This window comes from Monodelphis domestica, chromosome 3, assembly GCF_027887165.1.
Source record: "Monodelphis domestica isolate mMonDom1 chromosome 3, mMonDom1.pri, whole genome shotgun sequence".
NCBI lineage: Eukaryota > Metazoa > Chordata > Mammalia > Didelphimorphia > Didelphidae > Monodelphis > Monodelphis domestica.
The window spans coordinates 25,668,459-25,691,782 of NC_077229.1; the positions used below are offsets into that span (position 1 = coordinate 25,668,459).

Consider the following 23,324-nt stretch of genomic DNA (forward strand, 5'->3'; position numbering starts at 1 on the left):
TCTTCCGCTACTTAGAGCTGATACAAGTTTTGGCCACATTTGGGAAGAGAGAAGGCAAGACTAGATTGAGGTGGGAGAGAGAGGTGGCAAAGCCCCTGCTTTTTAATTGGAGACATTCTCTTTGCTCTGGGGAGGGAGTGGGTAAGAGGTGGGCTGGGCAGGCAGCTGACCTGGGCATCCCACACTCTGCTTATTGGTATTTTGTATAATGGTGAACATTATGTCCTTTGAGAAGGCACCCAAGGGAAACAAAGGGAGTTTTTTTCTCTTTGAAAACTGAAGTCCTTGAAGGTGGCTGAGGAGATTGATTTCCTTGACTGCTCTTTCTGTTAGTGGCTTCGGTGCTTCTCGAGGCTAAGGTGCCTAGTATCTAGAAATGGGATGGTGATGACTCACCCATGGCTTCCAGCGCTTGGTACAGAGCCTGGCCTGGTAGAAGCTGAATAAAAGCTTCCTGGTTGGTTAGTTGCCTTCAGTCAGTTCTCTAGCCTTGAAGATGGGTTTACACAGAGTCCAACTCACAAGTCCACAGAGTTTGTGTTTTTTTTTAATAATGTCTTCATGGACTTGAGAGATGTCTTTAGTATGTGGTTGAACAAAAAAGGGGATCAAACCCAAGATATCGACTTATTTATATAGCACCAACAAATTAATGACATTTCTAGGACACTGTTACTGAAAAGGGAGATGGCCAGGAGTTTGCTTGTCAGGTATTATAGCAAGTTTCTGACAGTTTTAGCATCCTCACCCAAGGAAATGTTTCTGGGTCCGGCCTGGGGTTTTGTCTTTCTATTGTGTTGTAAGGGAAACCAGACAAGGAGAGGAGCTGGAGTGCTTCTGGAGGAAGGTGGTGGAGTAGGGCTGATTGATATTTGCTGGCACTAATTGTATTGGGGTGGGTGGGGGGCCTTAGGCCATTTTTAGCACCAGTGCTAGTATCAGAAACCATTTCCTCCCACTCACTGTTGAAGGGTAGTTCTAGCTCCCTTGGCAGAGAATAGTCCGTTCCCTCCCCCCCCCCCCCCCCCCCCCCCCCCCGCCATCCAGATGTCCTCATTTACTCAGCATCAGGGATGGCTTGGAGGGCAATTTGTCATCTCTTCTAGCTATCAAGCCTGTCCTCACCAATGCCAGGCCAAGTGGTTGACTCAGATCTCACCATATAGCATGCTCAGCTTTTCTAGAGTTAAATTTAGGATTGTCCATTCCGCCTCCATCTTGTCCTCTTTAATGTGTTGTCTATTGTCTGACTTTTTTCCACAGGTGGAGCCTCTCCTCTTACTAAAAGCTGCTCTCATTCTGCAAACCTGCCAGCGATACCCTCACATTCTGGCTGGCTGCATCCTCTATCAGGGACTGTGAGTCACTAAGGGGCCCATCTTATTTATTGTGGTAGTCATACATGCTTCAGAGCTTGGCATGGCATTGACTGCCTTGTCCAGAGCTCCCTCTTGCCTGTGGTCTTGAGAGGGGAAGCCAAGTCTTTGGTACTCAGGGTATAGACATGTGTTGAAACAGAAGATGCTCCCCATTTGATTTGGGGGGAGGTGGGGTAAAGTTGGAGGGGTTGTGGAGATGGATGAATTTATTTTTTAATGAGAACTAATTTAAATTTTTTCAATCAGTAAAAATCTATCTTTCCTCCCTCCTACTCCAACCCACCCCCCCTTCTTCCCTTAACTAATTGAGAATGAAAGAAAAATAAAATCCTTGTTGCAGAGATGTGACATTATGCACAATAAATTTCTGCATTGGCTACATCCAAAAAAATGTTTTGGCCATCCTCTTGGGTCCATCATTTCTACCTGGAAGCAGGCAGCAGATTTTCTCAGTCCTCTGGAATTGTTGTCCATCATTATACGGATCACAGTTCCTAATTCAGAGTGTTGTCTTTACTATATTGTTGTCATTGTATAAATTGTCCTCTGTTTCTTCTCATTTCACTCTGCCTCAGTTCATAACAAATCTTCAAAGATTTCTCTGAAACCACCTTCTTACATCACAATAGTATTCTTATCACATATATACTATAACTTCCCCAACTTAGAGGCATCTCTCCAGGCTTTTTCCCTTCCTCCCTTCCTTCCTCCCTTCCTTCCTTCCTCCCTTCCTTCCTTCCTTCCTTCCTTCCTTCCTTCCTTCCTTCCTTCCTTCCTTCCTTCCTTCCTTCCTTCCTTCCTTCCTTCCTTCCTTCCTTCCTTCCTTCCTTCCTTCCTTCCTTCCTTCCTTCCTTCCTTCCTTCCTTCCTTCCTTCCTTCCTTCCTTCCTTCCTTCCTTCCTTCCTTCCTTCCTCCCTCCCTCCCTCCCTTCCTCCCTTCCTCCCTTCCTTTCTTCCTCCCTTCCTCCCTTCCTCCCTCCCTCCCTCCCTCCCTCCCTTCCTCCCTTCCTCCCTTCCTCCTTTCCTTCCTTCCTTCCTTCCTCCCTTCCTCCCTCCCTCCCTTCCTTCCTTCCTTCCTTCCTTCCTTCCTTCCTTCCTTCCTTCCTTCCTTCCTTCCTTCCTTCCTTCCTTCCTTCCTTCCTTCCTTCCTTCCTTCCTTCCGTCTGTCTATCCATCCATCCGTCCGTCTGTCTGTCTGTCCACCCATCCATCCATCCATAGAATTGACAAGACTTGACTACTGATTAAAAATGGAGCTGGGGGTGGGCTTAGGGTTACAGAAGAGAGAATAAAGACTCCAAGGTTGCAAAACTGGGTGATTAGAAATAGAAATTGAGAATTTCAGAGGAAAGCTAGGCATGGGGGTAGGAGGGCTGGGAAAGGGGAAAAGATAATGAGTCCACTTTTGGATGTACTGAGTGTGAAATGCTAATGAGCTCCAGGTGGAGCTATCCAGCAGGCAGGGGGTGGTGTAGGACTGAAATGCAGGAGCAAAGAGAGATTAGGACTAGATAGGTTGCCTGCTTGCTCTGTTTGGCAGTTATCTGCATAGAAGATTCATTAGAGCAGATGGGATCACCAAGGGAGAGAGTCTAGAGAAAGAAAGGGATCCAGAGCAGAACCATGGGGAAAATGTACACTCACATGGCAGGAGATGGCTGATGCTTTAAGAAGGGCGAAGGAGAAGTCAGGTGGAAGGAGAACTAGCTTAAAGTATGACCCCAGAAGCCAAAGGATGAGAACTCAACAATGTCAGAGCCTGCAGAGGTCAAGGAGAATCTTAAAAGGCTCTTGGATGTGATTGGCAACCTTGTTAACCAACTCAGTTGAGTGTTGAGGTTGGAAGCCCAATGTAACAGGTCGAGAAATGTGCAAATGAGAAAATGGAGGTACAGACAACATTTCTATGCAGTTGTCTATGCAAGGGGAAGAGGTATGAGATGGTAGTTTGGACAGATGATGGTGACAAGTTCTTGAAGGATTGGAGATTCCTGGGTGGGCTTCTAGGCAACAGGAAAATAGTTGAAATGGAGAGAAAGAAGATGAGAGAGGAATATTTGAAGGGTAGTCTTTATAGAAGGCATTCAATCGGAAAGCATTGATAGGAGGGAATGGAATCAAGGGCACAAGGAGAAGTTGTGGTCTCAGCAAGGAAGAAGTGCTCTTTCTTTCTCAAAGATCTGAAGTAAAGGAGGTGAGAGTGGGGGATGCCATAGAAGGATTTAGAATTATAGAATTGCAAAGAAGGGGACAAGGATAGCCTCAATGTCCTCTCCTGAAAGTGGGTGAGAGGGTGGTAAGAAAAGTCTGAAGAGAGTAGGGAATCGTAGCATTATTATAGGTAGTCACAAAATCAGGGAAGAAATAACAGAATGACTGTGTAGCCAGGTGGGTCAAGGTCAAATTGGAGAACTTCAATTTGTCAGGGACTCAGTTGTCTTGGCTGTGTGACTTTTCCTACTCTGTTCATTGTCTCACCTACTCCTTACTCCCATGAGTTCCAGATGAGGTAGATACTGCTAGACAGAGACACATCTAAAAGGAGAACTGGGGGTCTTAATGGACCACTGGCTCATCTTGAGACATCAGTGATCTGTCTACCAAAGGAAGTTAATGCTGCGTTAGGCTGTGAGATGTGTCCAGGCTAGGAAGGTAACAGGCCTGCTATATTCTGCCTTGGTCCAACCACACGTGGTCAGTACTGAGCAGCACAGAAGAAAGACACTGATAGTGTCCAGAGGAAGGTGACCAGGATGAAGAAGAGCTGAAAGGTCATCCCATAGTAAGGTCACTTGAAAGAACAGGTTGTTTATCTTGATAAGAGAAGGGCTGGCTGTGCTTGTTGTCTGGAGCTGCCCTGTGGAGAAGAGAGAAGTCTTGTTCTGAGTAGTCCCTGAAGACATGACCAGGATGCCCCACAGGAAGGTGCAGAGAGGCAACCTGAGGCTCCAGGAAAAGAAAAACGTGCTAACAACTTACACTTTACAGGAGTTAGCTTGTGGGAAGATTGAAAGGTCAGGAAATTGTGGGCAGAAAGAGATTCCGAGGTCATAGATCTTGGGATTATAGGTATATTTCTGAGGGATTTTACATTGCTATTTGTCCCCAGTGGGATGGAGAAGGATAGAAACTGGAGTTATTTATTTATCTATTTTTCAATCTTTACTTTCTGTCTTAGAATCAGTACATAAGATCAGTTCTAAGATAGAAGAGGGATAAAGATTGAGGACAAGTGACTTGCTTAGGGTCACACAGCTAGGAAGTGTCTGAGGCCAGATTGTAACTCAGGTCCTCCTGACTCCAGGCCTGGCTCTCTCCACTGTGCTGCCTAGCAGCCCCCCAAACTAATCATTTTTAAAATAGTTGTTTACTAAGAACCCAGGAAGATGGGCAATGAGGGTTAAGTGACTTGCCCAGGCGCATAGCTAAGAAGTCTCTAAGGCCAGATCTGAACCCAGGTCCTCCTGTCTCTAGATAGACCTGGTGCTCTATCCACAGAGCCACTTCGCTGCCCTTGTCCTGTACATTTTTGCCACTTTCCTGGTTGGGAGGAATTGTATGAGACCCTGCATCTGCCGCTGAGTTCTCCGTGGCCTCGGGAGTCACTCGTTATTGTCTGTGTGTTGCACCTCCTAGGATTGTGAGTACCCAGCTGCCACCTTCGCTCACTGCCAAAATCCTTCTCCATCGAGCATCATCTCCTCACAAGGTACAGTAAAGGGTGGGGTTTGGGCTGCCTGCCTGTTCCTTCTCTTCTCCCCTTGAACCTGGCATTCTCCAGAGTGACTGATGCTAAGTGGTAGATTTATCCAGAAGCTGTAGTTGGATAATCGACTTCATCAGCTGGAGTTAGAGGGGGCCCTCCAGGTTGTCTCTTGTGCCATCTCCCAAGTTGCAGGGGTCACTCCTGCCCCTCCACTGCACTCTGGCCATTTCCCGTTTCTCAGGAATAAAGTCACTGGAGAAAGCTGAAAGGCAAACCAATAGCTCTCAGTAGGACTAGCAAGTTTCTAAAACATGCTACAGCCTGACACCTTCATTTTACAGATGAAACAGCTGAGGCTCCAAGGAGCCAAGTGATTTGCCCTGGGGCAGGCACCCAGTTGGTAATTGCTAGAACTGGAATTGGAACAGAATTTTCTCAACTCCAGAGTCAAGTGATTTTTCTGTGACACCAATTATCTAGGTGGTGGCCTTAGTTGGTTAATTCCTCACATCAAGCAGGACTTGATGAGTTTGATTTCCCATGAAGATATACTTATATGGAAGGAAGAATTAATTTTAAAAAATACTATCAAAGGGGGAAGCTGGGAGGCTCAGTGGATTGAGAGATAGGAGGTCCTAGGTTCAAAACTGGCCTCAGACACTTCCTGGCTGTGTGACCCTGGGCAAGTCACTTAACCCCCATTGCCTAGCCCTTATGCTCTTCTGCCTTGGAGCCAATACACAGTATTGACTCTTAAGACAGAAAGTAAGGGATTTTTTTTGTTTTGTTTTATTTTTTAAATATTGTCAAAGCCTCCCCGGTTGACCTTAGGTCATTTGCATGTGATTTTGTTTTGATGGGGGCTTCTGGAGGGTCGTTGGGAGCTTGGATTGTTTGAAGTAGGAGAGTATGAAGAGAGCTGAAAGTCAGTTGCTATAAACAAGAGCTCAGTTTTCCTAGATTTCTTTTTCCTCGTTCTAATTTTCCTCATGAAAATCAATGTGGAAGAAGCAGTATGATGTGCTAATAACTCACATGTCTGGTGATTCCAGAATGACAGCCATTCCTGGCTTATGAATGGGGTGGAGTCATATTGCATCATAAGAAATGACAATCGAGGAGACCCAGGAAACCTAGAGGGACCTGTGTTAGGTGTTGCTGAGAGAAGGAAGCAAAATCAGTCTAGCCATACACCCTGCCTTTAACTTGTAAGAAGTAAAGCAGTTTAAACCACACCCATCTGGGAAGCGTATCCAGGAAAGGGATGTGGAAGCAAATGGGACATTTTTATTAATGACCTTGTTAGAGTTAATATACTCAAAGACAGATAGTGGAATTTGTAAAAAGAATCCACCTGTGAGATAGAAAAGCAGCCAGGTTGCACAGTGGATAGAGCACCAAGCTTAAAGTCAGGAGGACCTTAGTTCAAATCTGGCCTCAGACACAAGTCACTTCACCCTGTTTGCCTCAGTTTCCTCATCTGTAAAATGGTCTGGAGAACAAAATGACAAACCATCCCAGTGTCTCTGCCAAGAAAACTTCTTGTAGGGCCACAAAGAGTCAGACATGACTGAACAATAGCAAAATGTGAGAGCCTTGTTTTTCACAAATGTAGTGAGAGGCAGTGTGGTGTAGTGGTACCAATCCTGGCCTGTTCTTAGGATACCTGAGGTTCTGCCATTGACTTGGCTGACATTTGGCCTTGGTCAGGTCTCTCTGGGCCAGGTTTTCCTACCTGCACAATGATGGGATCAGGCTGAATGATTTCCAAGGTTCCTTTTAACTCTGGCATACTTTGAGTCTTTGTGTCCCAGTAGAAGATTTTACCTGGCCATTTATTGGAAAGAATTGTCATTGGGGAGCTTATTTATTTATTTATTTTTTATTTTTTTATTTTTATTTTTTTTTAAACCCTTACCTTCCGTCTTGGAGTCAATACTGTGTATTGGCTCCAAGGCAGAAGAGTGGTAAGGGCTAGGCAATGGGGGTCAAGTGACTTGCCCAGGGTCACACAACTGGGAAGTGTCCGAGGCCAGATTTGAACCTAGGACCTCCCGTCTCTAGGCCTAGCTCTCAACACACTGAGCTATCCAGCTGCCCCCGGGGAGCTTATTTATTGCTCAGATGAAAAAGCCCCAGAAACTTGAGCCCATAATTCTTTGTGGCCGTAATACCTGTGTCAGGTCTGGGACTCAAATCCAAAAATGGAATTTCTAGATGAGGGTTTTTCATGGCCTCACAGAGAACATGGGGTTCTGACTCCAATATTGAGAGTTTGGAGTCGAGTTTGCCAAAGGAAGCCAATAGTGGGCGCTGCTCGCTGGCCTGTAGTCTCTCCTTGCCCAATCCCTGCCATGCTAGTGGGTGAGCAGCTTGGGAAAGCTTCTGGCCCATCTGTTTTGCTCTTGGTTTAGACAAAAGATGGACTCTGTGTGCACAGTTGAATTTTGCAAGCAGATGGTATGGTAGATTCCTGATGGTTAGGTCAGGCCCAACTTGGAGTGAAAGAGGGAGCAGCAGTGAGAGCCAACTGATGTGTGTTTATTTTCAGAATCTACCTGCAGGAAGGGACGCCCTTCATGAACATGGTAAGTGCTCCGAGTCATTATAGCATCTTGAAAATGGCAGGCTCTTCTGCTACCCCCTAAGAATCATGTTTGGCTTTAAAGGCTGACGAACGTAAATGATTATTTCTGTATCCCCATATGCCTCCTTCATCTGGTCACAAGGTGGTGAAAACAGACGAAGAAAAGCCTGTCTCTCAGTCCTGGGTTCTGAGCTCGGTTTTCAAGCCAGGACTTTTGAATCCTTGTTTCTGATCCTTCTCTGTTATTGCTGTGACTGTCCAGACAGCTTCCAGAGGTGGCTGTGTGCCTGTCTTTTGGGCCATGCCTGAGGGTAGAGCTAGGGGTTGCTGCCATGAGGGAGTTCTTTCTACCAGAGACTCGGTCTTATAAGGCAGTTTAGGGGCTAGATGCAGTACAGTACCCACCCACCCACCCACCCCAGGCTGAATGATTTCCAAGATTCCTTTGAGTCTTTGGGTCCCAGTAAAGGATTTTACCTGGCAATTATTTACTGGAGAGAACTGTCATCAGGGGAGCTTATTTATTGCCCAGATGAGAAAAGATCCAGAAGCCTGGACCTCTGTGAGCCCTTTGTAACCTCATCATAATACCACCCACCCATCCCAGCCTGGGCTTCCCCTCTACCTACCTTTAATTTGCTTTTGTTCAGCTGTCTCCTTCCAAAATGCTGCTTGCCGATCCCCTGCCCAGGCATCTCCCTTCTCTTCCCCGTGGCAGCATGGGCTGGGAGCTCATTCCAAGTTTTGCTGCTAAGGGTTTATTATGTGGGTGCACTCAGTCTTTATTCTATTTTGCAATTCCAGAATGTGCACTGCCGGCGAATGTCCAGATCACCCCTGTTTTCCTTACAGAAGATGAAGCTGTTAGCCTTCGAGATTTCCCAGTAGAATGGATGACAAGGTGGGATGTTCAGAACATCAATTCTGGTAGACGTCCACCAGCACACACACACACACACATCCCCCATGTGGGCAGCTTGGCCCTTCAGTGGGGTGAGTGGCCAGATGTGACCACTGATCTCAAAGCCCTTCTGTCAATTTCTGATGCTGCAGACAGGCCAGCCTGTATTAACTGTGACAACAGTAACAAAAATTCGCATTTGCCCAGTTTTAAGATTGCCGGTGTTTTTGCCGGTGACTCTCCTTGGGCAGATATTGCTATTATGGTCATACTGCAGATGAGGAAAATGAGGCCAGGTAGTATTTAAGCCTTAAATGCCCTCATACTGCTTTTATTTTTGTTGTAAGAATAACTATACCCATTCCTTGATATTCATCCTGGCAGTAGGGCACTGACTGGTTTCACGCACATGGGTCAGACATCATTTCCTCTCTGTGTTCCCATTGCCTGGAGGCACCTTGCCCAAGAGATGTATTGTTGACTTTTCATTAGTGGTTTAGTACAATCATCATTTAGCTTTCTCAACGAGTGGCCTGCTCTCTGAAACTGGCCGACGTCTGGGAATGTCCCTAACATTTGTCTCATTTATCAGGTCTCCTGAAACTCTGGCCAAAGGCAAAGAGAAACCAGACTCACCGACTCAAGGGAGCCAGAGTCCTCCAGGACCTAGAGGAGTCGACCATGGGGATGACGATTATCTGGCTTGGAAACTGGCAACAGCACTGGTGGGTGACTCCGTTTGTCCAGATGGTCCCACAGAAGCCTGTGAGGGGACAGGACATCTGCTCAGCCATAACTCAGATAGCATCAACCCCCCAAGATTTCAAGAGCCTGCTAAGAGCCAGGGACCAGGACTCGGCACTAGCCCAGGGAAGGAGCCCGGGTTGCTCCAAAGGGAACATGGGTCCTTCTCCCAACCTTCTGCAGTCCCCAGTCCAGGAGGTAAGGAGATGGAGACATCCTCAGTGCCTTTGGACTTCCCAAGTGTTTGTTCCCATGAGGGTCATGATCCATACCAGAACACCGTTAGTCCAGAGTCAACGGCAGCAGAACCTGGGTCACTAGAGGGATCCCCTGGTAGTCTCACCTCGTGCCCTCCCAAGGAACTCATGCAGACCCCCCTGGAAGGCCTCTGTGAAGATGATTTAGGGAGTCCCAGCCAGGTCTATGCTCCCGGAGGAGGCCATCTCCCCCACACGCCTGGCAGCCCCATGGCCTCATCTCTCTCAGGCTCCAAGCATCTAAGACAGGAGGAGCTCTCTGCTGAAGAACAGGATTCTGGTCAGCTTGTGGTAGGGGACAGCCCACAGGAGTCAGCCCATGGACTGGGGGGCCGTTCTGGCTCACTGGGGTCTCAGGGCAGTGACTTCTCTACAATTGGACCTGACTTGAGCTTCCCCTGGAGGAACCCTCAGCCCATACTGGTCAAGATGTACCTGTATACTCACAGTGTTAAAGGGCTGGCCTTGTCCCTGCTGGCCGAAGAACCTCTGCTCAAGGATGCAGCACTCATCGAGGATGTGGTAAGTGGAGGAGGCATTTACAGAGCACCTGCAGATATCTTACTTGGTCTCCACAACAACATTGTGAGGTAGGTGGTATTATTATTTCTGTTTTACAGATGAGGAAACAGGCATAGAAAGGGTAAGTGACTTGGCCAAGGTCACACGGCTAGTAAATGTCTAGGGCTCGATTTGAACTCAGGTCTTCTTGAAGATTCTAGACTCAGAGCTCTATTCTTTGTATCACTTAAGTGTCTCAGTGATCCCAGACCTCAATTTACTTCTCTTTAGGGTTGAAGATCATGGGAGAGTGTTGGCCAGTCCCTCACGTTCATGTTATGAGAGGAGGGGATGGGTCCAAAGACATGACCCACCTAGCCTCACAAAAGCAAGAAGCAGCAGAGCTGGACTGAGGATCTGATGTTCCCACTCAGAATCCAGTGCTCTGTCCTGGCCGCCAGCACCCACCCATTGGCGGTCATCTCCCTTCCTCCTTTTAGCCTGAGGGGTGTACTGGGGTGAGCCCCTGCTATGCTTACCCTATGGCTGCTCAGGGCCTGCTCATGAGCCCAGTAGGTGGTTCTCTGGGGGAACTGCCCCCCCCCATTCCCCCCTTCCCCCCCTCCTCCCCCCAGCACTCACTGATTCTCCTTGATTTCCTGGGAAGCCTTAGGTCATGGGTCATGGGTTCCTCTGAATCAGTGTTTGCCTTGTGGAGCTGGCCTCCTGTCCACGGCCTCAGCCCTGGATCTTGGCAGGTCCAGCAGCCTCCGACTGTGTCACTTGAGGGAGAAGTAGTGATGGTTCACCCATCCTTGGCGTTGGCATGGCCAGACTGGTCACCACTTGGCATTTGACTCTTTCTTCCTTTAGAAAAGGTTGTACGGCTCGGGTGATACATTGACCGATGGGGCTCCTGCATCCTTGAGGCCTCTGGGGTGTGGGATTGGAAAGATGACAGTTGCCATGGTAACTGCCTCCTTTGATGGCAGGGAGTGTAGTGGCATCCAGAAACTGCTCAAGGAGATGGCTGCAGGGTGAGTGGTGTTCTGGGGCCTGCCTTGTTTTTGTTCTTAGGTCTATATTATTTTAAGCTTCGCTCATTAGCATGCAAAGCTTGTGACCCTCTTTAAGCGGGCAAGTCACCTTGCTGCATACGTGGGGAAGGGGAGGAGGCTGCAGGAGGGGTTTGGGGCCCTCCTTGCACAAATCCCATGGAAGAGAGAAGGTTTCTCTGCCTGATCTACAACTTCTCTCCTGATGCTCTGATCGCCTCCAGGCACAAGCTAACACAGATGGAGCTTTTTCAGCTTCTCCCCCTCTGTGGTGAGGAGGGGCTTTATGCATGAGTAGCCCCTGGAAGCCCTGACTACAGTTCTGGGAATCTAGCTGAAGAGAATTCAGCTTTTGGACCTGTGTGCCCTGCAGGGGACATGAGAAGCCTGGCTCTTAGGGGCTGAGGTGTGTTCAGCACTCGGGCCATCTTCCCAGAGAGCCCAGAAACAGCAGACAGTCGTCCTTCTGCCTAAGAACAGTTTAGGGAGCAGATTAAATCCCTAGAATGAGATCAGTTAAATCCCTGCTGCTGATAGAGCAGTATCCAAGGAAAAAAGAGAGAGCAGAATTCTGTCCTGGATCTGAATTTTGAAGATCTGTCTATGCCTCGTCTTGGCAACTAGAGCCATGACGGCTATGAGAAACTTCTAAGGTCCAGCTTGTAAAGGAACAGCCAGTTCTGCAAGGGTGCAACGGCCTTGTTTTGTGCATTGAGTGTTCCTTGAAATGAGGGCCTTTGGTGACCTAGGTGTGACGTGCTCGTAAGAATGGTGGAAAGAGCCAGACTGGAGGATCTTTGTGGTTCAGGAGCTCAGCTGACTGGCAGCCTCCTGGGAGGATCCCTCTGATGCCCCGAGGCTGCTGGCCCGGAGGCCCAGGGCTCCAGCACAGGCAGAGAAGGGACCGTGATCGTTCCCACCTCGGAGTTTTGCACCGATTATGTCGCCTGCCACCCCAGAGCTCTGTTTGAAGTTAGTCCGCCCAGCTTTAGGTGGCTTTGCTTCCTCTTTGGTGTGAAAATCTCAGTAAGTGCTCAGAGGGAGAGAAAGATGGGAAAAGGGTGCAGGGGGACCAGGACAGCACCAGGGGGCAGCAGGGAGCTGCTATAACTGCCCATGGCCCAGGCCCCAGGCTCATGGTGAACCTCTTCTCAGACCTTGCAAGAAGCCCTGCCATGGAGAATTTCAATGTGCAAGGAAACAGATCCTTTCATGGAGCTGGTGCTTGTAAACAAGCCTGTATAGATTTCATTTATATATATATATATAAATAAATTAAAATATATTTAAATATATATATAAATAAATTAAAATATATTTTATATATATATAAATAAAATGGGAAAGAGCCTTGGATTGGGAATCCAAAGCCCTGCATTCAGATGCTGCTGTTATGTTCAGAAGATGTTATTGGGGGGGGGGGGTTCTTGCCAGTGCTCTTGGCCAGAGGTTCTCTAGGCAACTGTCTGCATGGTATAGTGGAAAGAGCTTGCCTGGAAGTCAGCACTTCTGTGGTTAAATGCCACCTTCAGGGACAGCAAGATGGCTCAGTGCATAGAGCCAGACCTGGAGATGGGAGGTCTGGGTTCAAATGTGGCCTCAGACACTTCTTAGCTGGCTGATCCTGGTCACTTGCCCCTTAACCCCCAGTGCCTAGCCCTTACTTCTCTTGGAACTCATACTTAGTATCAGGGCTTAAAGGAATGAATGAATGAATGAATGAATGAATGAATGCCCCCTCCAGGATTTAGTAGCTACTTACTGAGTAAGTCACTGAATCTCACTGAGCCTTGGTTTTCTCACCTGTAAACTTGTTTTAACTGCCTTCCAGTGGGGGTGATGAAAGTGCTTTGTCTCTTAAAGTATTTCCATGCATATTCTGCATGCCAGTGGCCTCCTGCACTCTTCCACAGAAGAACTAGCCTCACACTTGAGAGGAGATCCAGTGGCCAGGTAGCTTGTTCAGGAGCTCCCAAGAAGGCATTCATTCTGGTTCTGTTTTTAATCACAAGAAGGTATCTCTAAATGGGATCAAACAGCAACAGGCCAGGCTGTTTATCAGGCCCTCTTGGTGGAGGTTATTAGGTTGGCCTCATCACTTCATTAACCAGGGCTTATCGATGAAGTTCATTTATTTAGCATCTGATGTATTCATGGAAAGCTGTGCCCAAGACAAGGCTCTCTCTAGCACAGCCTAGGCTGCTGACCTCTGTGATCAATATTATCACAGGGCAAAAATGGGGATGCTACAGAATAGGACTTGGGAGTCTTCTCTTTCACTCCCAGATCATTCTGCCCAAGTCAGTGCACATTACAGTTAATTCTCTCCCACAGCTGTTGCACAGTCAGATGATAATCTCTGCGTGCCCATTAAAGGCACACATATCACACTGCTAATTCTCATCTCACTGACTGAGGGAAGTGACTGAGCAGCCACGCTGGCCATGGGACTGTGGCCAGCATTCGTTAGGACCCATTCGCTGGAGGGGCCTCATGGAGCACCTTTTCTCAGCTAGAACTCGCCTCAGCCCACTGCCGCTGTCCTGCACACATCTGCTGTGCTTGCTCTCAATCACTGGGGTCTAAGAGTTTGCCGAACTCCTGGTCAGAGTTGTTCTAAGCCCACATTAGAATTCCTGCATTGTCAAAGAGCCATTAAGACTCTGTGTGCAAACATCTGTAGGTAGTAAATGCCTCCGAAGGGGGGCTTTCAAGCTCACTCTACCTCTGAAAAACCTCTTTGGGGTTATGTCTTAGCTCCCACCGAGAGATTCTGCTATTTGCAGGCTGTGAACCCAGTCACTGCTGCAGCAAAACAAAACTTTGAAGCGGCTGCTCGAAATGAGGTTAACCAGCCTTTTCAAGTGCTCCTTTCCATTGGCTCCTCCCCAGTATCACAGCAGCCTGGCGTCACTGAACGGTCTGGAGGTTCACCTGAAGGAGACGTTGCCCCAGGAGGAGCCTGTCCGAGCTACGTACAACTTTCTGCACTACGACAGCATTCAGAATGTTCTCACTGGTAAGGCAAGCTGTGCTTGGTCATCCAGGGCTGCTCTGAAATGGAATAAAGACTCACTTGGAGTTTGCAAAAGCTTCCCTTGTTGGTCTGACGTTTCTGAAATGGGGGGTGAGCTCCACCACAGAGCGATGGTTAAAAGGTCATCATTCTCCCTTCCTTGGCATTCAGGGAAGCAGATGAATCTGAGCCTGGGTTTGAGGAGAAACTGGCTTTTGCTTATAGCTGTCAGTTGGCTCACTTTTATTCTCTGACTTTGATTTAGGCTTGGAGGTTTTTGTCTCTCTCTGAAGATTCCCTTCTATGCCATAGTTTCCCCTGGAGGTTGGGGGTTAGGGGTAGGGGGTCGGGGGCGGGTCTTGCGATTTACAGATTCTGTTTTAACTCTCAATAGCCAACCTGCCCCAAGCACCCACTTCCCAGGATCAACACCTTCTCCGGGCAGTCAGTTTGATCCATTCTGACTTCACCCAGCTGCCAACTCTGTATGAGATGACAGTCAGGTAAGATTCCTCCTCAGGTTCTACCAAGGAGACATGTTCTCCTCAGTTATTCATTTCTATCCGTGCTTCCCCTGAACCTTTAGATCTTGACTCAGAACGCACTTCTTTTTTTTCTTAAACCCTTACCTTCTGTCTTACCACCCATACTAAATATCAGTTCCAAGGCAGGAGCGTGATAAGGGCTAGGCAAGTGGAGTTAAGTGACTTGCTCAGGGCCACATAGCTAGGAAGGGTCTGAGGTCAGATTTGAACCCAGGACCTCCCATCTCTATACCTGGCTTTCTATCCACCTTGTTACCCCTTCAGAGCCCACTTTTTCTTTTATTTATTTATTTTTTAACATGAACATTTCCACATTCCAAGAACAGAAAAAAAAGAGGACCACATATGAAATTGTGAGCCTCCATTACATGCAGATTTTATAATTTATTTTTATATACTTTCCTTTCTTTTTTTTTTAAACCCTTCCCTTCTGTCTTAGAATCAATACTGTGTATTGGCTCCAAGGCAGAAGAGTGGTAAGAGCTAGGCAATGAGGGTCAAGTGACTTGCCCAGGGTCACACAGCTGGGAAGTGTCTGAGACCAGATTTGAACCTAGGACCTCCCATCTCTAGGCCTGGCTCTCAATCCACTGAACTACCCAGTTTCCCCCTTATAGGCAGATTTTAAAACATAAATATTTCAAATTTAACATGGTAGTTTCAACTGCTTTGCTTGTTTAGGCCCTATTCTGCATTTTCTTTTGTTCTCTCATTTGTATTTTTAAACGATTCATCAGGGTTCTTTTCTTTCTTTTTTGCTATGATTCTCATTAACTCTACTTCTTTTCAAAACCTCCTAGTCAACATAAAACTAAGAAACTTAAAAAGATTCTTTTCACTCCCTCCCACCCCTCCACTTCTTAAGGACAGCCTTTCCTGGCCACTCCTCCCTCCCCCATCCAACCATTCTCCTGAACAGTCAGTGTTCTCTCCCTTCTCAAAGTGCTCTCCAAGTAGGAACTTACCTGGGAAGTGAATAGGTTGTTGATGTGTGGTCTTCCTCCCGGAGAACCTGAGCTCCTTGAGCAGGATTATCTTTTGTTCTGAAGGGCCTAGAACAATTCCTTGTATATAGTAGTTGTATAATAAATACTTGTTGGATAGCCTGTTAGAGCAAGACAGAAGGAAAGGAAGCTAAGAAGAGAGAGGGATGAGGGAAAGAAGGAATGAAGGAAGGAAAGTGGGAGAGAGGGAAAGAAGGAAGGAAAGGAAGGAAGGATGAAAAAGAGGAAAGAGAAAGGGAGGAAAGGAAAAAAAGAAAAATGAGAGAAGGGAGCGAGGGAAGAAAGAAAGGAAGGAAGAAAAAGTAAGACTGACTTGGAGTAGAAATAACCTTCTCTCTTGGGGAGCAGGATCAAATGACACATCCTGAGCTTTGGGTCATATGTGCTGTGGGCTCTTACCTCCTAGTCTCTGTATTATTCAGATGAAGGAACTGTGGTCCAGGGAGAGAGTTAATGTTTAGAAATGAAGGTGTTGCAATGAGAAAAAGAAAGGAGAAGAGTTTGGTTCGTGTGAGTCCCTTCCCTTTTCTCCAGGCCTTCATCTGCTCCCTCTGCTGCTGAGCCTTGCTGCCACCATCTCTTCTTTTCTTTTTTCACTGGAGGAAAAAGGGTTTGCTGCCTCTTAGAAATGGGACTTTTTTCTTTTGGCGCCCACTGGAATGACTGAAGTTCAGTGGAGAGAGGAGTTGAGCCCCTGAAATGAGTGTTCAAGGCTTGTGCCAGGGTATTTGCTGCCTTCCAGGACTAGACAGTCCATCCAGTATTTAAATAGAACTTAGCATAATCAGTTTGGCTTATTGGGCTTGTATTCAAGGTTTCCCAAAACTGGCAACAGAAAGTTGTACTGCATTAGGAACTGGGCTGGGGCAGGGGGTGGGGGGGAGTGGGGCAGTATATGTGGGTATATGCTTACCTTAGCAGGTTGGTCATAAAAAATAAGGCCTGTGACACCTGGTGTGCCAAGCCCTAAAGGTCAAGTATTTGGCTCTCTCTGAGTCCTTCACTGTCTGAACTCCCTGGGGCAGAGCACTGAAGTGTGGTGAGAAATTTTGAGTGCAAGGGCCAGCAGCCTCTGGCAGTTAGCGCACCTAAGGTAGTATTAGCTGGTATTTAAGCTGCTAATCCAATTAGCATCCCAGAAAAGTGTAGGAACTCCCCCTGAGTTGTGGCGAGAGCTGCTGCAGCCCTGCTCTGCAGGAGCCTTGGGTCCCTCTAGGCTGGAAGGGAGAGGAGCCACCCAGGCTGACCGCCTCCAGCCTCCTGGGCCAGGGGCAGGTAGTGGGGTGGGAAGGGATGAAGGATGTCTTCTTTCCTTTCTGGAGCTTTCCCTGAAAGTCTGCTTCTCTGGACCAACTTGGCTGGTCACAATACCTTCAATCCTTCAGCTCCTTGGATGTTGAAAGAACCCTGGATTGGGTGGATCTTGGGTGGAGGCCTGACTCAGACATTGGGGCCCAGGGGCTTGTCATTTCATCTGATCTCGCTTCCTTATGCCCCAGTGCTTCTTACTCTGCCTCCTCCCAGGACTATTAAGCAAAGCCCATTCTAATCTGGAGAGTGTGGCATCATTTAGTGTGGGTTGCTGCCCCAGTGGGGAGTGCATTGGATTTGGAGTCAGGAGGTCTGATTTCGAATCCTACCTTGGATACTCATCATCATTGCTATTATCATGGGCAATTCAGTGATGTTGTTAGAGAGCCTCAGTTTCCTTATCTATAACATGAGGACGATGGCAGTGGTCATGTGTCTCAGAATTATTAGAAGAAAATGCTTGGAAAGCCTTAAACTGCCCTATAAATCTGGGTTTAAAATTTATTTATTTTAAACCCTTATCTTCTGTCTTGGAATCAATACTAAGCAATCGGGGTTAAGTGACTTGCCCAGGGCTACACAGCTAGGAAGTATCTGAGGCCAGTTTTGAACCCAGGACCTCCCATCTCTCAATCCACTGAGCCACCCAGCTGCCCCCTCAATATGAGTTATTAGTCCTCACTCGCAGGTTCATTCATACTTCTATCAGTCTGGTGTTCTCCTACTATTCTCAGACTCTCCTGATCAGTAGAGGCCCCAGATGCTCTCCTTTTCTACTTTAGGCATTAATTGGGCCGTGCTTCTGACCCCAGGCTGACTCGACAGTGCCCATGGGTGTGGGGTTCTCACTTCATATCTTTGGGATCCATTTTCCTTTCCTTTAAAATGGAGGTCACGATCCCTATCCTCCATAAGTGGCACACAGACCTTACATGACCAAATGCAGATTTAGCATGTTATTCCTGAACATAGTACATTCTCTGCAGTAGAATAGAAGGTTCTTGAGGGCAGGGAGACTTTCATTTTTGTCCTTCTGTCTTCATCACCTAACAGTACCTGGCACAGAACAGGCATTCCATAAATTCTTGCTGAATTGAATTCCTGAAAACTGAAATTGTAGGAGGGCAGCTAAGTGGATAAGGCATATGGCCTGAAGTTGGGAAGACCTGAATTCAAATCTAATCTCAGACACTTGCTAGCTGTGTGTGATCCTGGGCAAGCCACTTAACTCTGTTGGCCGCAGTTTCCTCATTTATGAAATGAATGGAAAAGGAGATGGCAAAGCATTCCAGTATCTTTGTCAAGGAAACCTCAGAAGAGGTCATGAAGAGTCAGTCGTGACTGCAATGACCAAATGACAAACTTATTAACCATGGGACTTGTGTTATTGTAGGAGAGGCAGCCTGGTGTGGTAGAAGGACTTGGGTTCAAAGCTTAGCCCTGTTCCTTATTGTATTATACAAATGACTTCTCCTTTCTGGGACCATTGGGTGCCTCTACATCGAGGGGAGGTGGACTAGAATGGCCCCCGGGGGCGCCTTCAGCTCTAAATTTCTGCAATCTGCCTTTGAATTCAGCATCAACTCAGCCGCTTGTTGCACTGTTGTCGTGAGCAGGGTTTTTCATGTGTGACTTTTCCCCCTCACTGGACCCATTTCCCATCTGTAAAATATAAGGCTTAGTCTAGATAGTCCCTCAGGTCCCATCTAGCCCTAAAACTCCCTGTCCAATCTGGTTATAAAATGATCTTTAACGGTTGGGGATTTCCAGTTTGAGGCAGGGACCTGTTGTGACTGTCCTCGACTCTCTCCCTCCATTAGAAATGCCTCCACAGCAGTGTATGCCTGCTGCAACCCTGCCCAGGAAACCTATTTCCAGCAGATGGCCTCCCCGACTCGAAGCTCTGGTTTTCCCAGCCCCCAGGATGGCATTTTCTCCCTCCCTGGCAAGGCCAAGCAGAAGCTTCTGAAGCATGGCGTGAACTTACTTTGAGCAGGATGGATGATGGCTCCAGCAGAGAGGCTACTGAAGGGGCTCCTCCAGGGAGGCTGAGCTCCCGTCACCGTCTCTCAAGCCAGCCCAGGCCTGCCCTGCCCTGCCTCGGGCACGTTTGTAGGTTCTGGTGAGGTGTGAGGGATCAGGCCTGATTTTTGCTGAGCACTTCTTTTTCAGGGGTTTGGGGGTGTGGTGGGAATATTCCCTTTGAGACCAGCAGGTCCAGAGCCTTTGTGCAGCTTCCGTGGATCTGTCAGGAAGGAGTGAGTCACCCAGGAGTTAGAGGCAGAGGCCGAGGCCGCCTGGCCTGCGAGCCTCAGAAGGTGCTGTTTGCATTTGCTGCTACCACCGCCCGTTCTCTGGCTCCTTTTAATCACTCTGTTGCAGGTGTAGCTTGGCCTCCTGAGCAGGCCTTGCTCCCAGGAGAAAGCTTCCTCTCCCCGTCTTACTGGGTGTGGTCATAATAGCAGCAGACGGTGATGTATTTTCAGCAGTTGGATCAATACGTCCACACCTGGACAGGGCTGTCCACTTCAAAGCTGTCACCTTGGGAGACCCCCCACTTGTTCCAGGGAGGTCACCATTGCTTAGGTTATTTGGGGCCTTCTCGATGGAAATAGCTTTCAGAGCCTGCAGCACATTCTTTAAAGGTTCCCCAGTCAGGGCAAATTCTTGAAATATGAGGATACAAATTCGATTTTTGGAAACAACCATAAGCCATATGGAGCCCCCGCTGGAGAGTAAGGTGGGCAATCAGGCTGGGTAGTGCTGCTTCTGGTAAAAAACAGCCATGAGCCTTGGCTGCAAAGTCGTCATACTGTTGGTTTTCTCCGATGCTTACGGTACAAACAGGTCCACCCCCTGCCCCCCAAGCCATTTGGCACAAGCCTGTATTGTTAAGTCTGGCGCTTTTCCTTTGGAGAAGGGGCCAGGGTGGTCCAGCTGGGAGGCTGCTGTTAGAGAATCTGCCCCAGCTGACCTTTCTGGTGTTAGAAGCAAAACATCTATCCCAAGGCACAACCCAATCTCTTCCAGCAATACTTGGGATTCCTTTTTGTTAATCAAGACATAAAAAATTGTAAGGCGGGGGTGACTGGGTGGCTCAGTAGATTGAGAAGCAGGCCTAGAGACGGGAGGTCCTGGGTTCAGATCTGTTCCCAGACATGGCATTTAACCTCCGTTGCCTATCCCTTACCACTTCTCTGCCTTGGAAGCTAGAACATAGCATTGATCCTAAGGCAGAAGGTAAGGGTTTAAAGAAAAACTGTAAGACAGTGAACTGATGTATTAACTTTGAAGGCGCGCTGTTTATTCTTATTTATAAACACCCATTCTTAGGAAGCAATTTGAAATGTTACTATATCCCTAACCCTAAACAGTACACTTTAATGAACAAGTTAGGAGTCACAAATGTGTCAATAAATGTGCTTTGTGGACACTTCTGCATCTTTCTATGACTTGTTTGACTACTCAAATGATTTGTCCTTTACAAATAGCAGAGGCCTGACTAAAGAATAGCATCAGTTCTGCTCTCCCTCCAGTGACTAGGCGACCACCTTAGGAATCTCAGTCTTCTCAGCTCACAGGAGGAAATCTGGCTGCTCCTTCCTTCCTCAATAGCCCCGTGAGGTAGGCAACACTAACTATCCCCATTTGACAGATGAGGAAACTGAGGTTCGGAAAAGTGAAATGACTTACTGTGGTCACAGAGCCACTTATTATTGGGGTCTGAACTTGAACCCAGGGCTTATTTATGACAAAAATATTTCTTATCTAGAAAAGAATCTTTTTCAAAGACTCCCTTGTGTGCTTGAATGTGCCCTGTCCAAAATTCTGCCCAAATGCCAGCATGTGGAGTCTTGGGTTTTCCACATTCAGACTCCAGTACTCCATTTGGAGCTAGGCCCCTCCTGATGTGCTGTTGTTTGAAGACCTCTTCCAAAGCGGGGCCCGCCTCATGAAGCAGCGACTCTGTGTGCTGGCGGGTGTCCGACTCTGAAAGAGCAGACCATCCCTCCTCTGGTCTGACAAGCCCTACTCCACTACTTGGCGAGGATGCGTTTGGTCCCAAACACACTTTAAGTGCTAAAAGGTTTGATGCCTGAGAAATACCTCATAAGAGAGCCGGTCTTCCTTTGCCCTTCACCCCATTGCTCCCACACTGACTCTTATGAAGCAGATCTAAATCCAGGAAGTAGGGGCAATGAAGCCACAAGTAGCTGACCTGTTTGCTAAGAGACTGGCTTCACAGCCCATTAGAGGAGAGAGACTCCCCACCCCACACCCCCGGCTCCAATCCCTGCAGGATGGAAGACCAAAGAAAGCCTGTGCTTGGAGTCCTCCCCAGAGAGGGAAACTCTTCCTCCCTAGGCAGCCTGTGCCCTTTGGGATGGTTCTAATGAAGGGGGCTTTCCCTCACATAATATCATACCTCAATCTATCTCTTTGTACCCTCTACCCCACCCCCAAGTTCTGACTTAAGCACAGCATCTGCCTTGCAACATAGCAAGGCTCTGGTTCGAAAAACAACCAGAGTGTGAGGGCAGAGCAGAGGGCTCCAATCTAGGGTGCCCTCTAGTTCCTGAGACTATGATTTCAAGTCGTGGCAGGTTTCATTCTATTCATTCATTTTTAACACACGAGAAGCACTTCATGGCAGAGCTGAAAAACTGCTCTTCGCCTTTCCTCAGGGACTAATTCCCAAGTTCTTTCCCAAGTCCTTCAAAAATCCAACGAATAGGATGGCTCAGTGGATTGAGCGCCAGGCCTAGAGATAGGTTCTGGGTTCAAATTTAGCCTCAGGCACTTCCTAGCTGTGTGACCCTGGGCAAGTCACTTCACCCCCATTGCCCAGCTCTTACTGCTTTTCTGCCTTATACACAGTGTTCATTCTGAGATGAAAGGTAAGAGATTAAAACAAAATCAAGGACTATCTCCTATCAGTGGCTCAGGACCTCAAGGTTGACTATATGTCAACATCACAAGCAGATCTTGGGAGGGGAGGGGAGGCCCCAAGAGTGAGAGACCAGTGAGGGCCGCTGAGGGTGAGCAAAGGGAAGGCAGCGACTTGTGTGGTTTGGGGCCACACAGCGCTCCGCCAAGCCACTGGGAGTCGTGCTGTGGGCAGAAGCGAGCAGGACCCCCTGTGCAGGCCCAGCTGGGCGTCAGGGACGAGGCGGTGGATGGTGCTGATGCGTTCCAGAACAGCGGCTGAAGATCTAAGCATTGTTCAAGTATCCAGAGGGTGGGAGGAAGAGATTAGGATCAGTGAGCTGGGTGTGCTCCCTAATGGAGCAGAAAGTAAATAAGTCCTTTTGTCTGATGCTGCCTGCCAGCCAGTGCGACAATCGGCCCAGCTCCTGCTCTTGCCATCTGTCAGGAGAAGGAAACTTACAGCCGAACGTCCTGCCATTTCCCCACTTCTAAACCGAATTAGTGGGGCTTTACCTGGGAGCAAGTGGGAATGGGGAGGTCCCTAACCGGAGATGCTCCTGAAGTGGCCATCCGTTTTATTCTCAAAGTACAAGCCTGGCTCCAGATTGTGGCCGACCTGGCTGATGGGGAGTGGTGGGAACAGCCGGGTGGCACAGTGGACCAGGCGGTCCTGGGTTCAAATCTGGCCTCAGACACTTCCCAGCTGTGAGGCCCTGGGCAAGTCACTTAGCTCTATCATTGTTCTGCCTCAGAGGGACACGCAGCATAGATTGAGTGGAAGATAAGAGTTAAAAAAAAAAAAAAGCTATGTGGGGGCAGCCAGCCCTGCATCTGCCTCTGAGGACACACAATGTAACCGGGCTGCGCGCTTCAGGGCTTCCTAGGAGGGGGGCAGGATGGCTTGAGGTCCTTCCAGGCCTGGCTCTGCTGCCTGGTTCCGGGATGCAGCTTGATTTAGGCCACGCTACGGATTTGCTCCTTTCCTAGCACCTTGCTCAGCTCTGGCAGTAATGTGAAAATTACTTTAGTAATTGCCTTGTTGGTATCGCACACATTCAGACAGTGAGAAACGTCACAGCCCGAGGCTGGGGCCTCTTCCTTTTCTGCGCACGGAAGACAACAGGCCAGAGATGACCGACAGGAAATAAATGCTAAATCAATTGAAATTGCTGTTCTTTGGGCAAACGTGAGTCCTGGGCTTTTGCAGACCCTTCACTACTGTGTATTAGTTCCAAGGCAGAAGAATGGTGAGGGCTAGGTAATGCGGGTCAAGTGACTTGCCCAGGGTCACACAGCTGGGAAGTATCTGAGGCCACATTTGAACCCAGGACTTCCCATCACTAAGCCTGGCTCTCTGCCCCCCACCCCCTTTACTTCTGTTTTTAAAGAA

The 23,324-nt window shown here is 48.0% G+C and overlaps 1 protein-coding gene and 1 long non-coding RNA gene across 3 annotated transcripts in view; one reads left to right on the plus strand and one right to left on the minus strand.

Annotated features, from left to right (window-relative positions):
• Positions 1-20,438, plus strand: part of HPS4 (HPS4 biogenesis of lysosomal organelles complex 3 subunit 2) — a 32,022-nt gene extending 11,584 nt beyond the window's left edge. For both annotated transcript variants that reach the window (XM_007490064.3, XM_007490065.3), the window contains exons 7-14: positions 1,264-1,358; positions 5,015-5,087; positions 7,636-7,672; positions 8,476-8,572; positions 9,165-10,095; positions 14,022-14,148; positions 14,540-14,648; positions 18,826-20,438. In XM_007490064.3, coding sequence (XP_007490126.2) covers positions 1,264-1,358; positions 5,015-5,087; positions 7,636-7,672; positions 8,476-8,572; positions 9,165-10,095; positions 14,022-14,148; positions 14,540-14,648; positions 18,826-18,997 — 1,641 coding nt within the window. In that variant the 3' untranslated portion in view covers positions 18,998-20,438. The remainder of the gene's footprint in view (positions 1-1,263; positions 1,359-5,014; positions 5,088-7,635; positions 7,673-8,475; positions 8,573-9,164; positions 10,096-14,021; positions 14,149-14,539; positions 14,649-18,825) is intronic.
• Positions 8,875-10,186, minus strand: LOC103097068 (uncharacterized). The gene is made up of 2 exons (XR_001629452.2): positions 10,021-10,186; positions 8,875-9,335 (listed from the first exon to the last, which is right to left on the minus strand). It is a non-coding gene; the product is annotated as an uncharacterized LOC103097068 (long non-coding RNA).
• Positions 20,439-23,324: the final 2,886 nt, after the last annotated feature.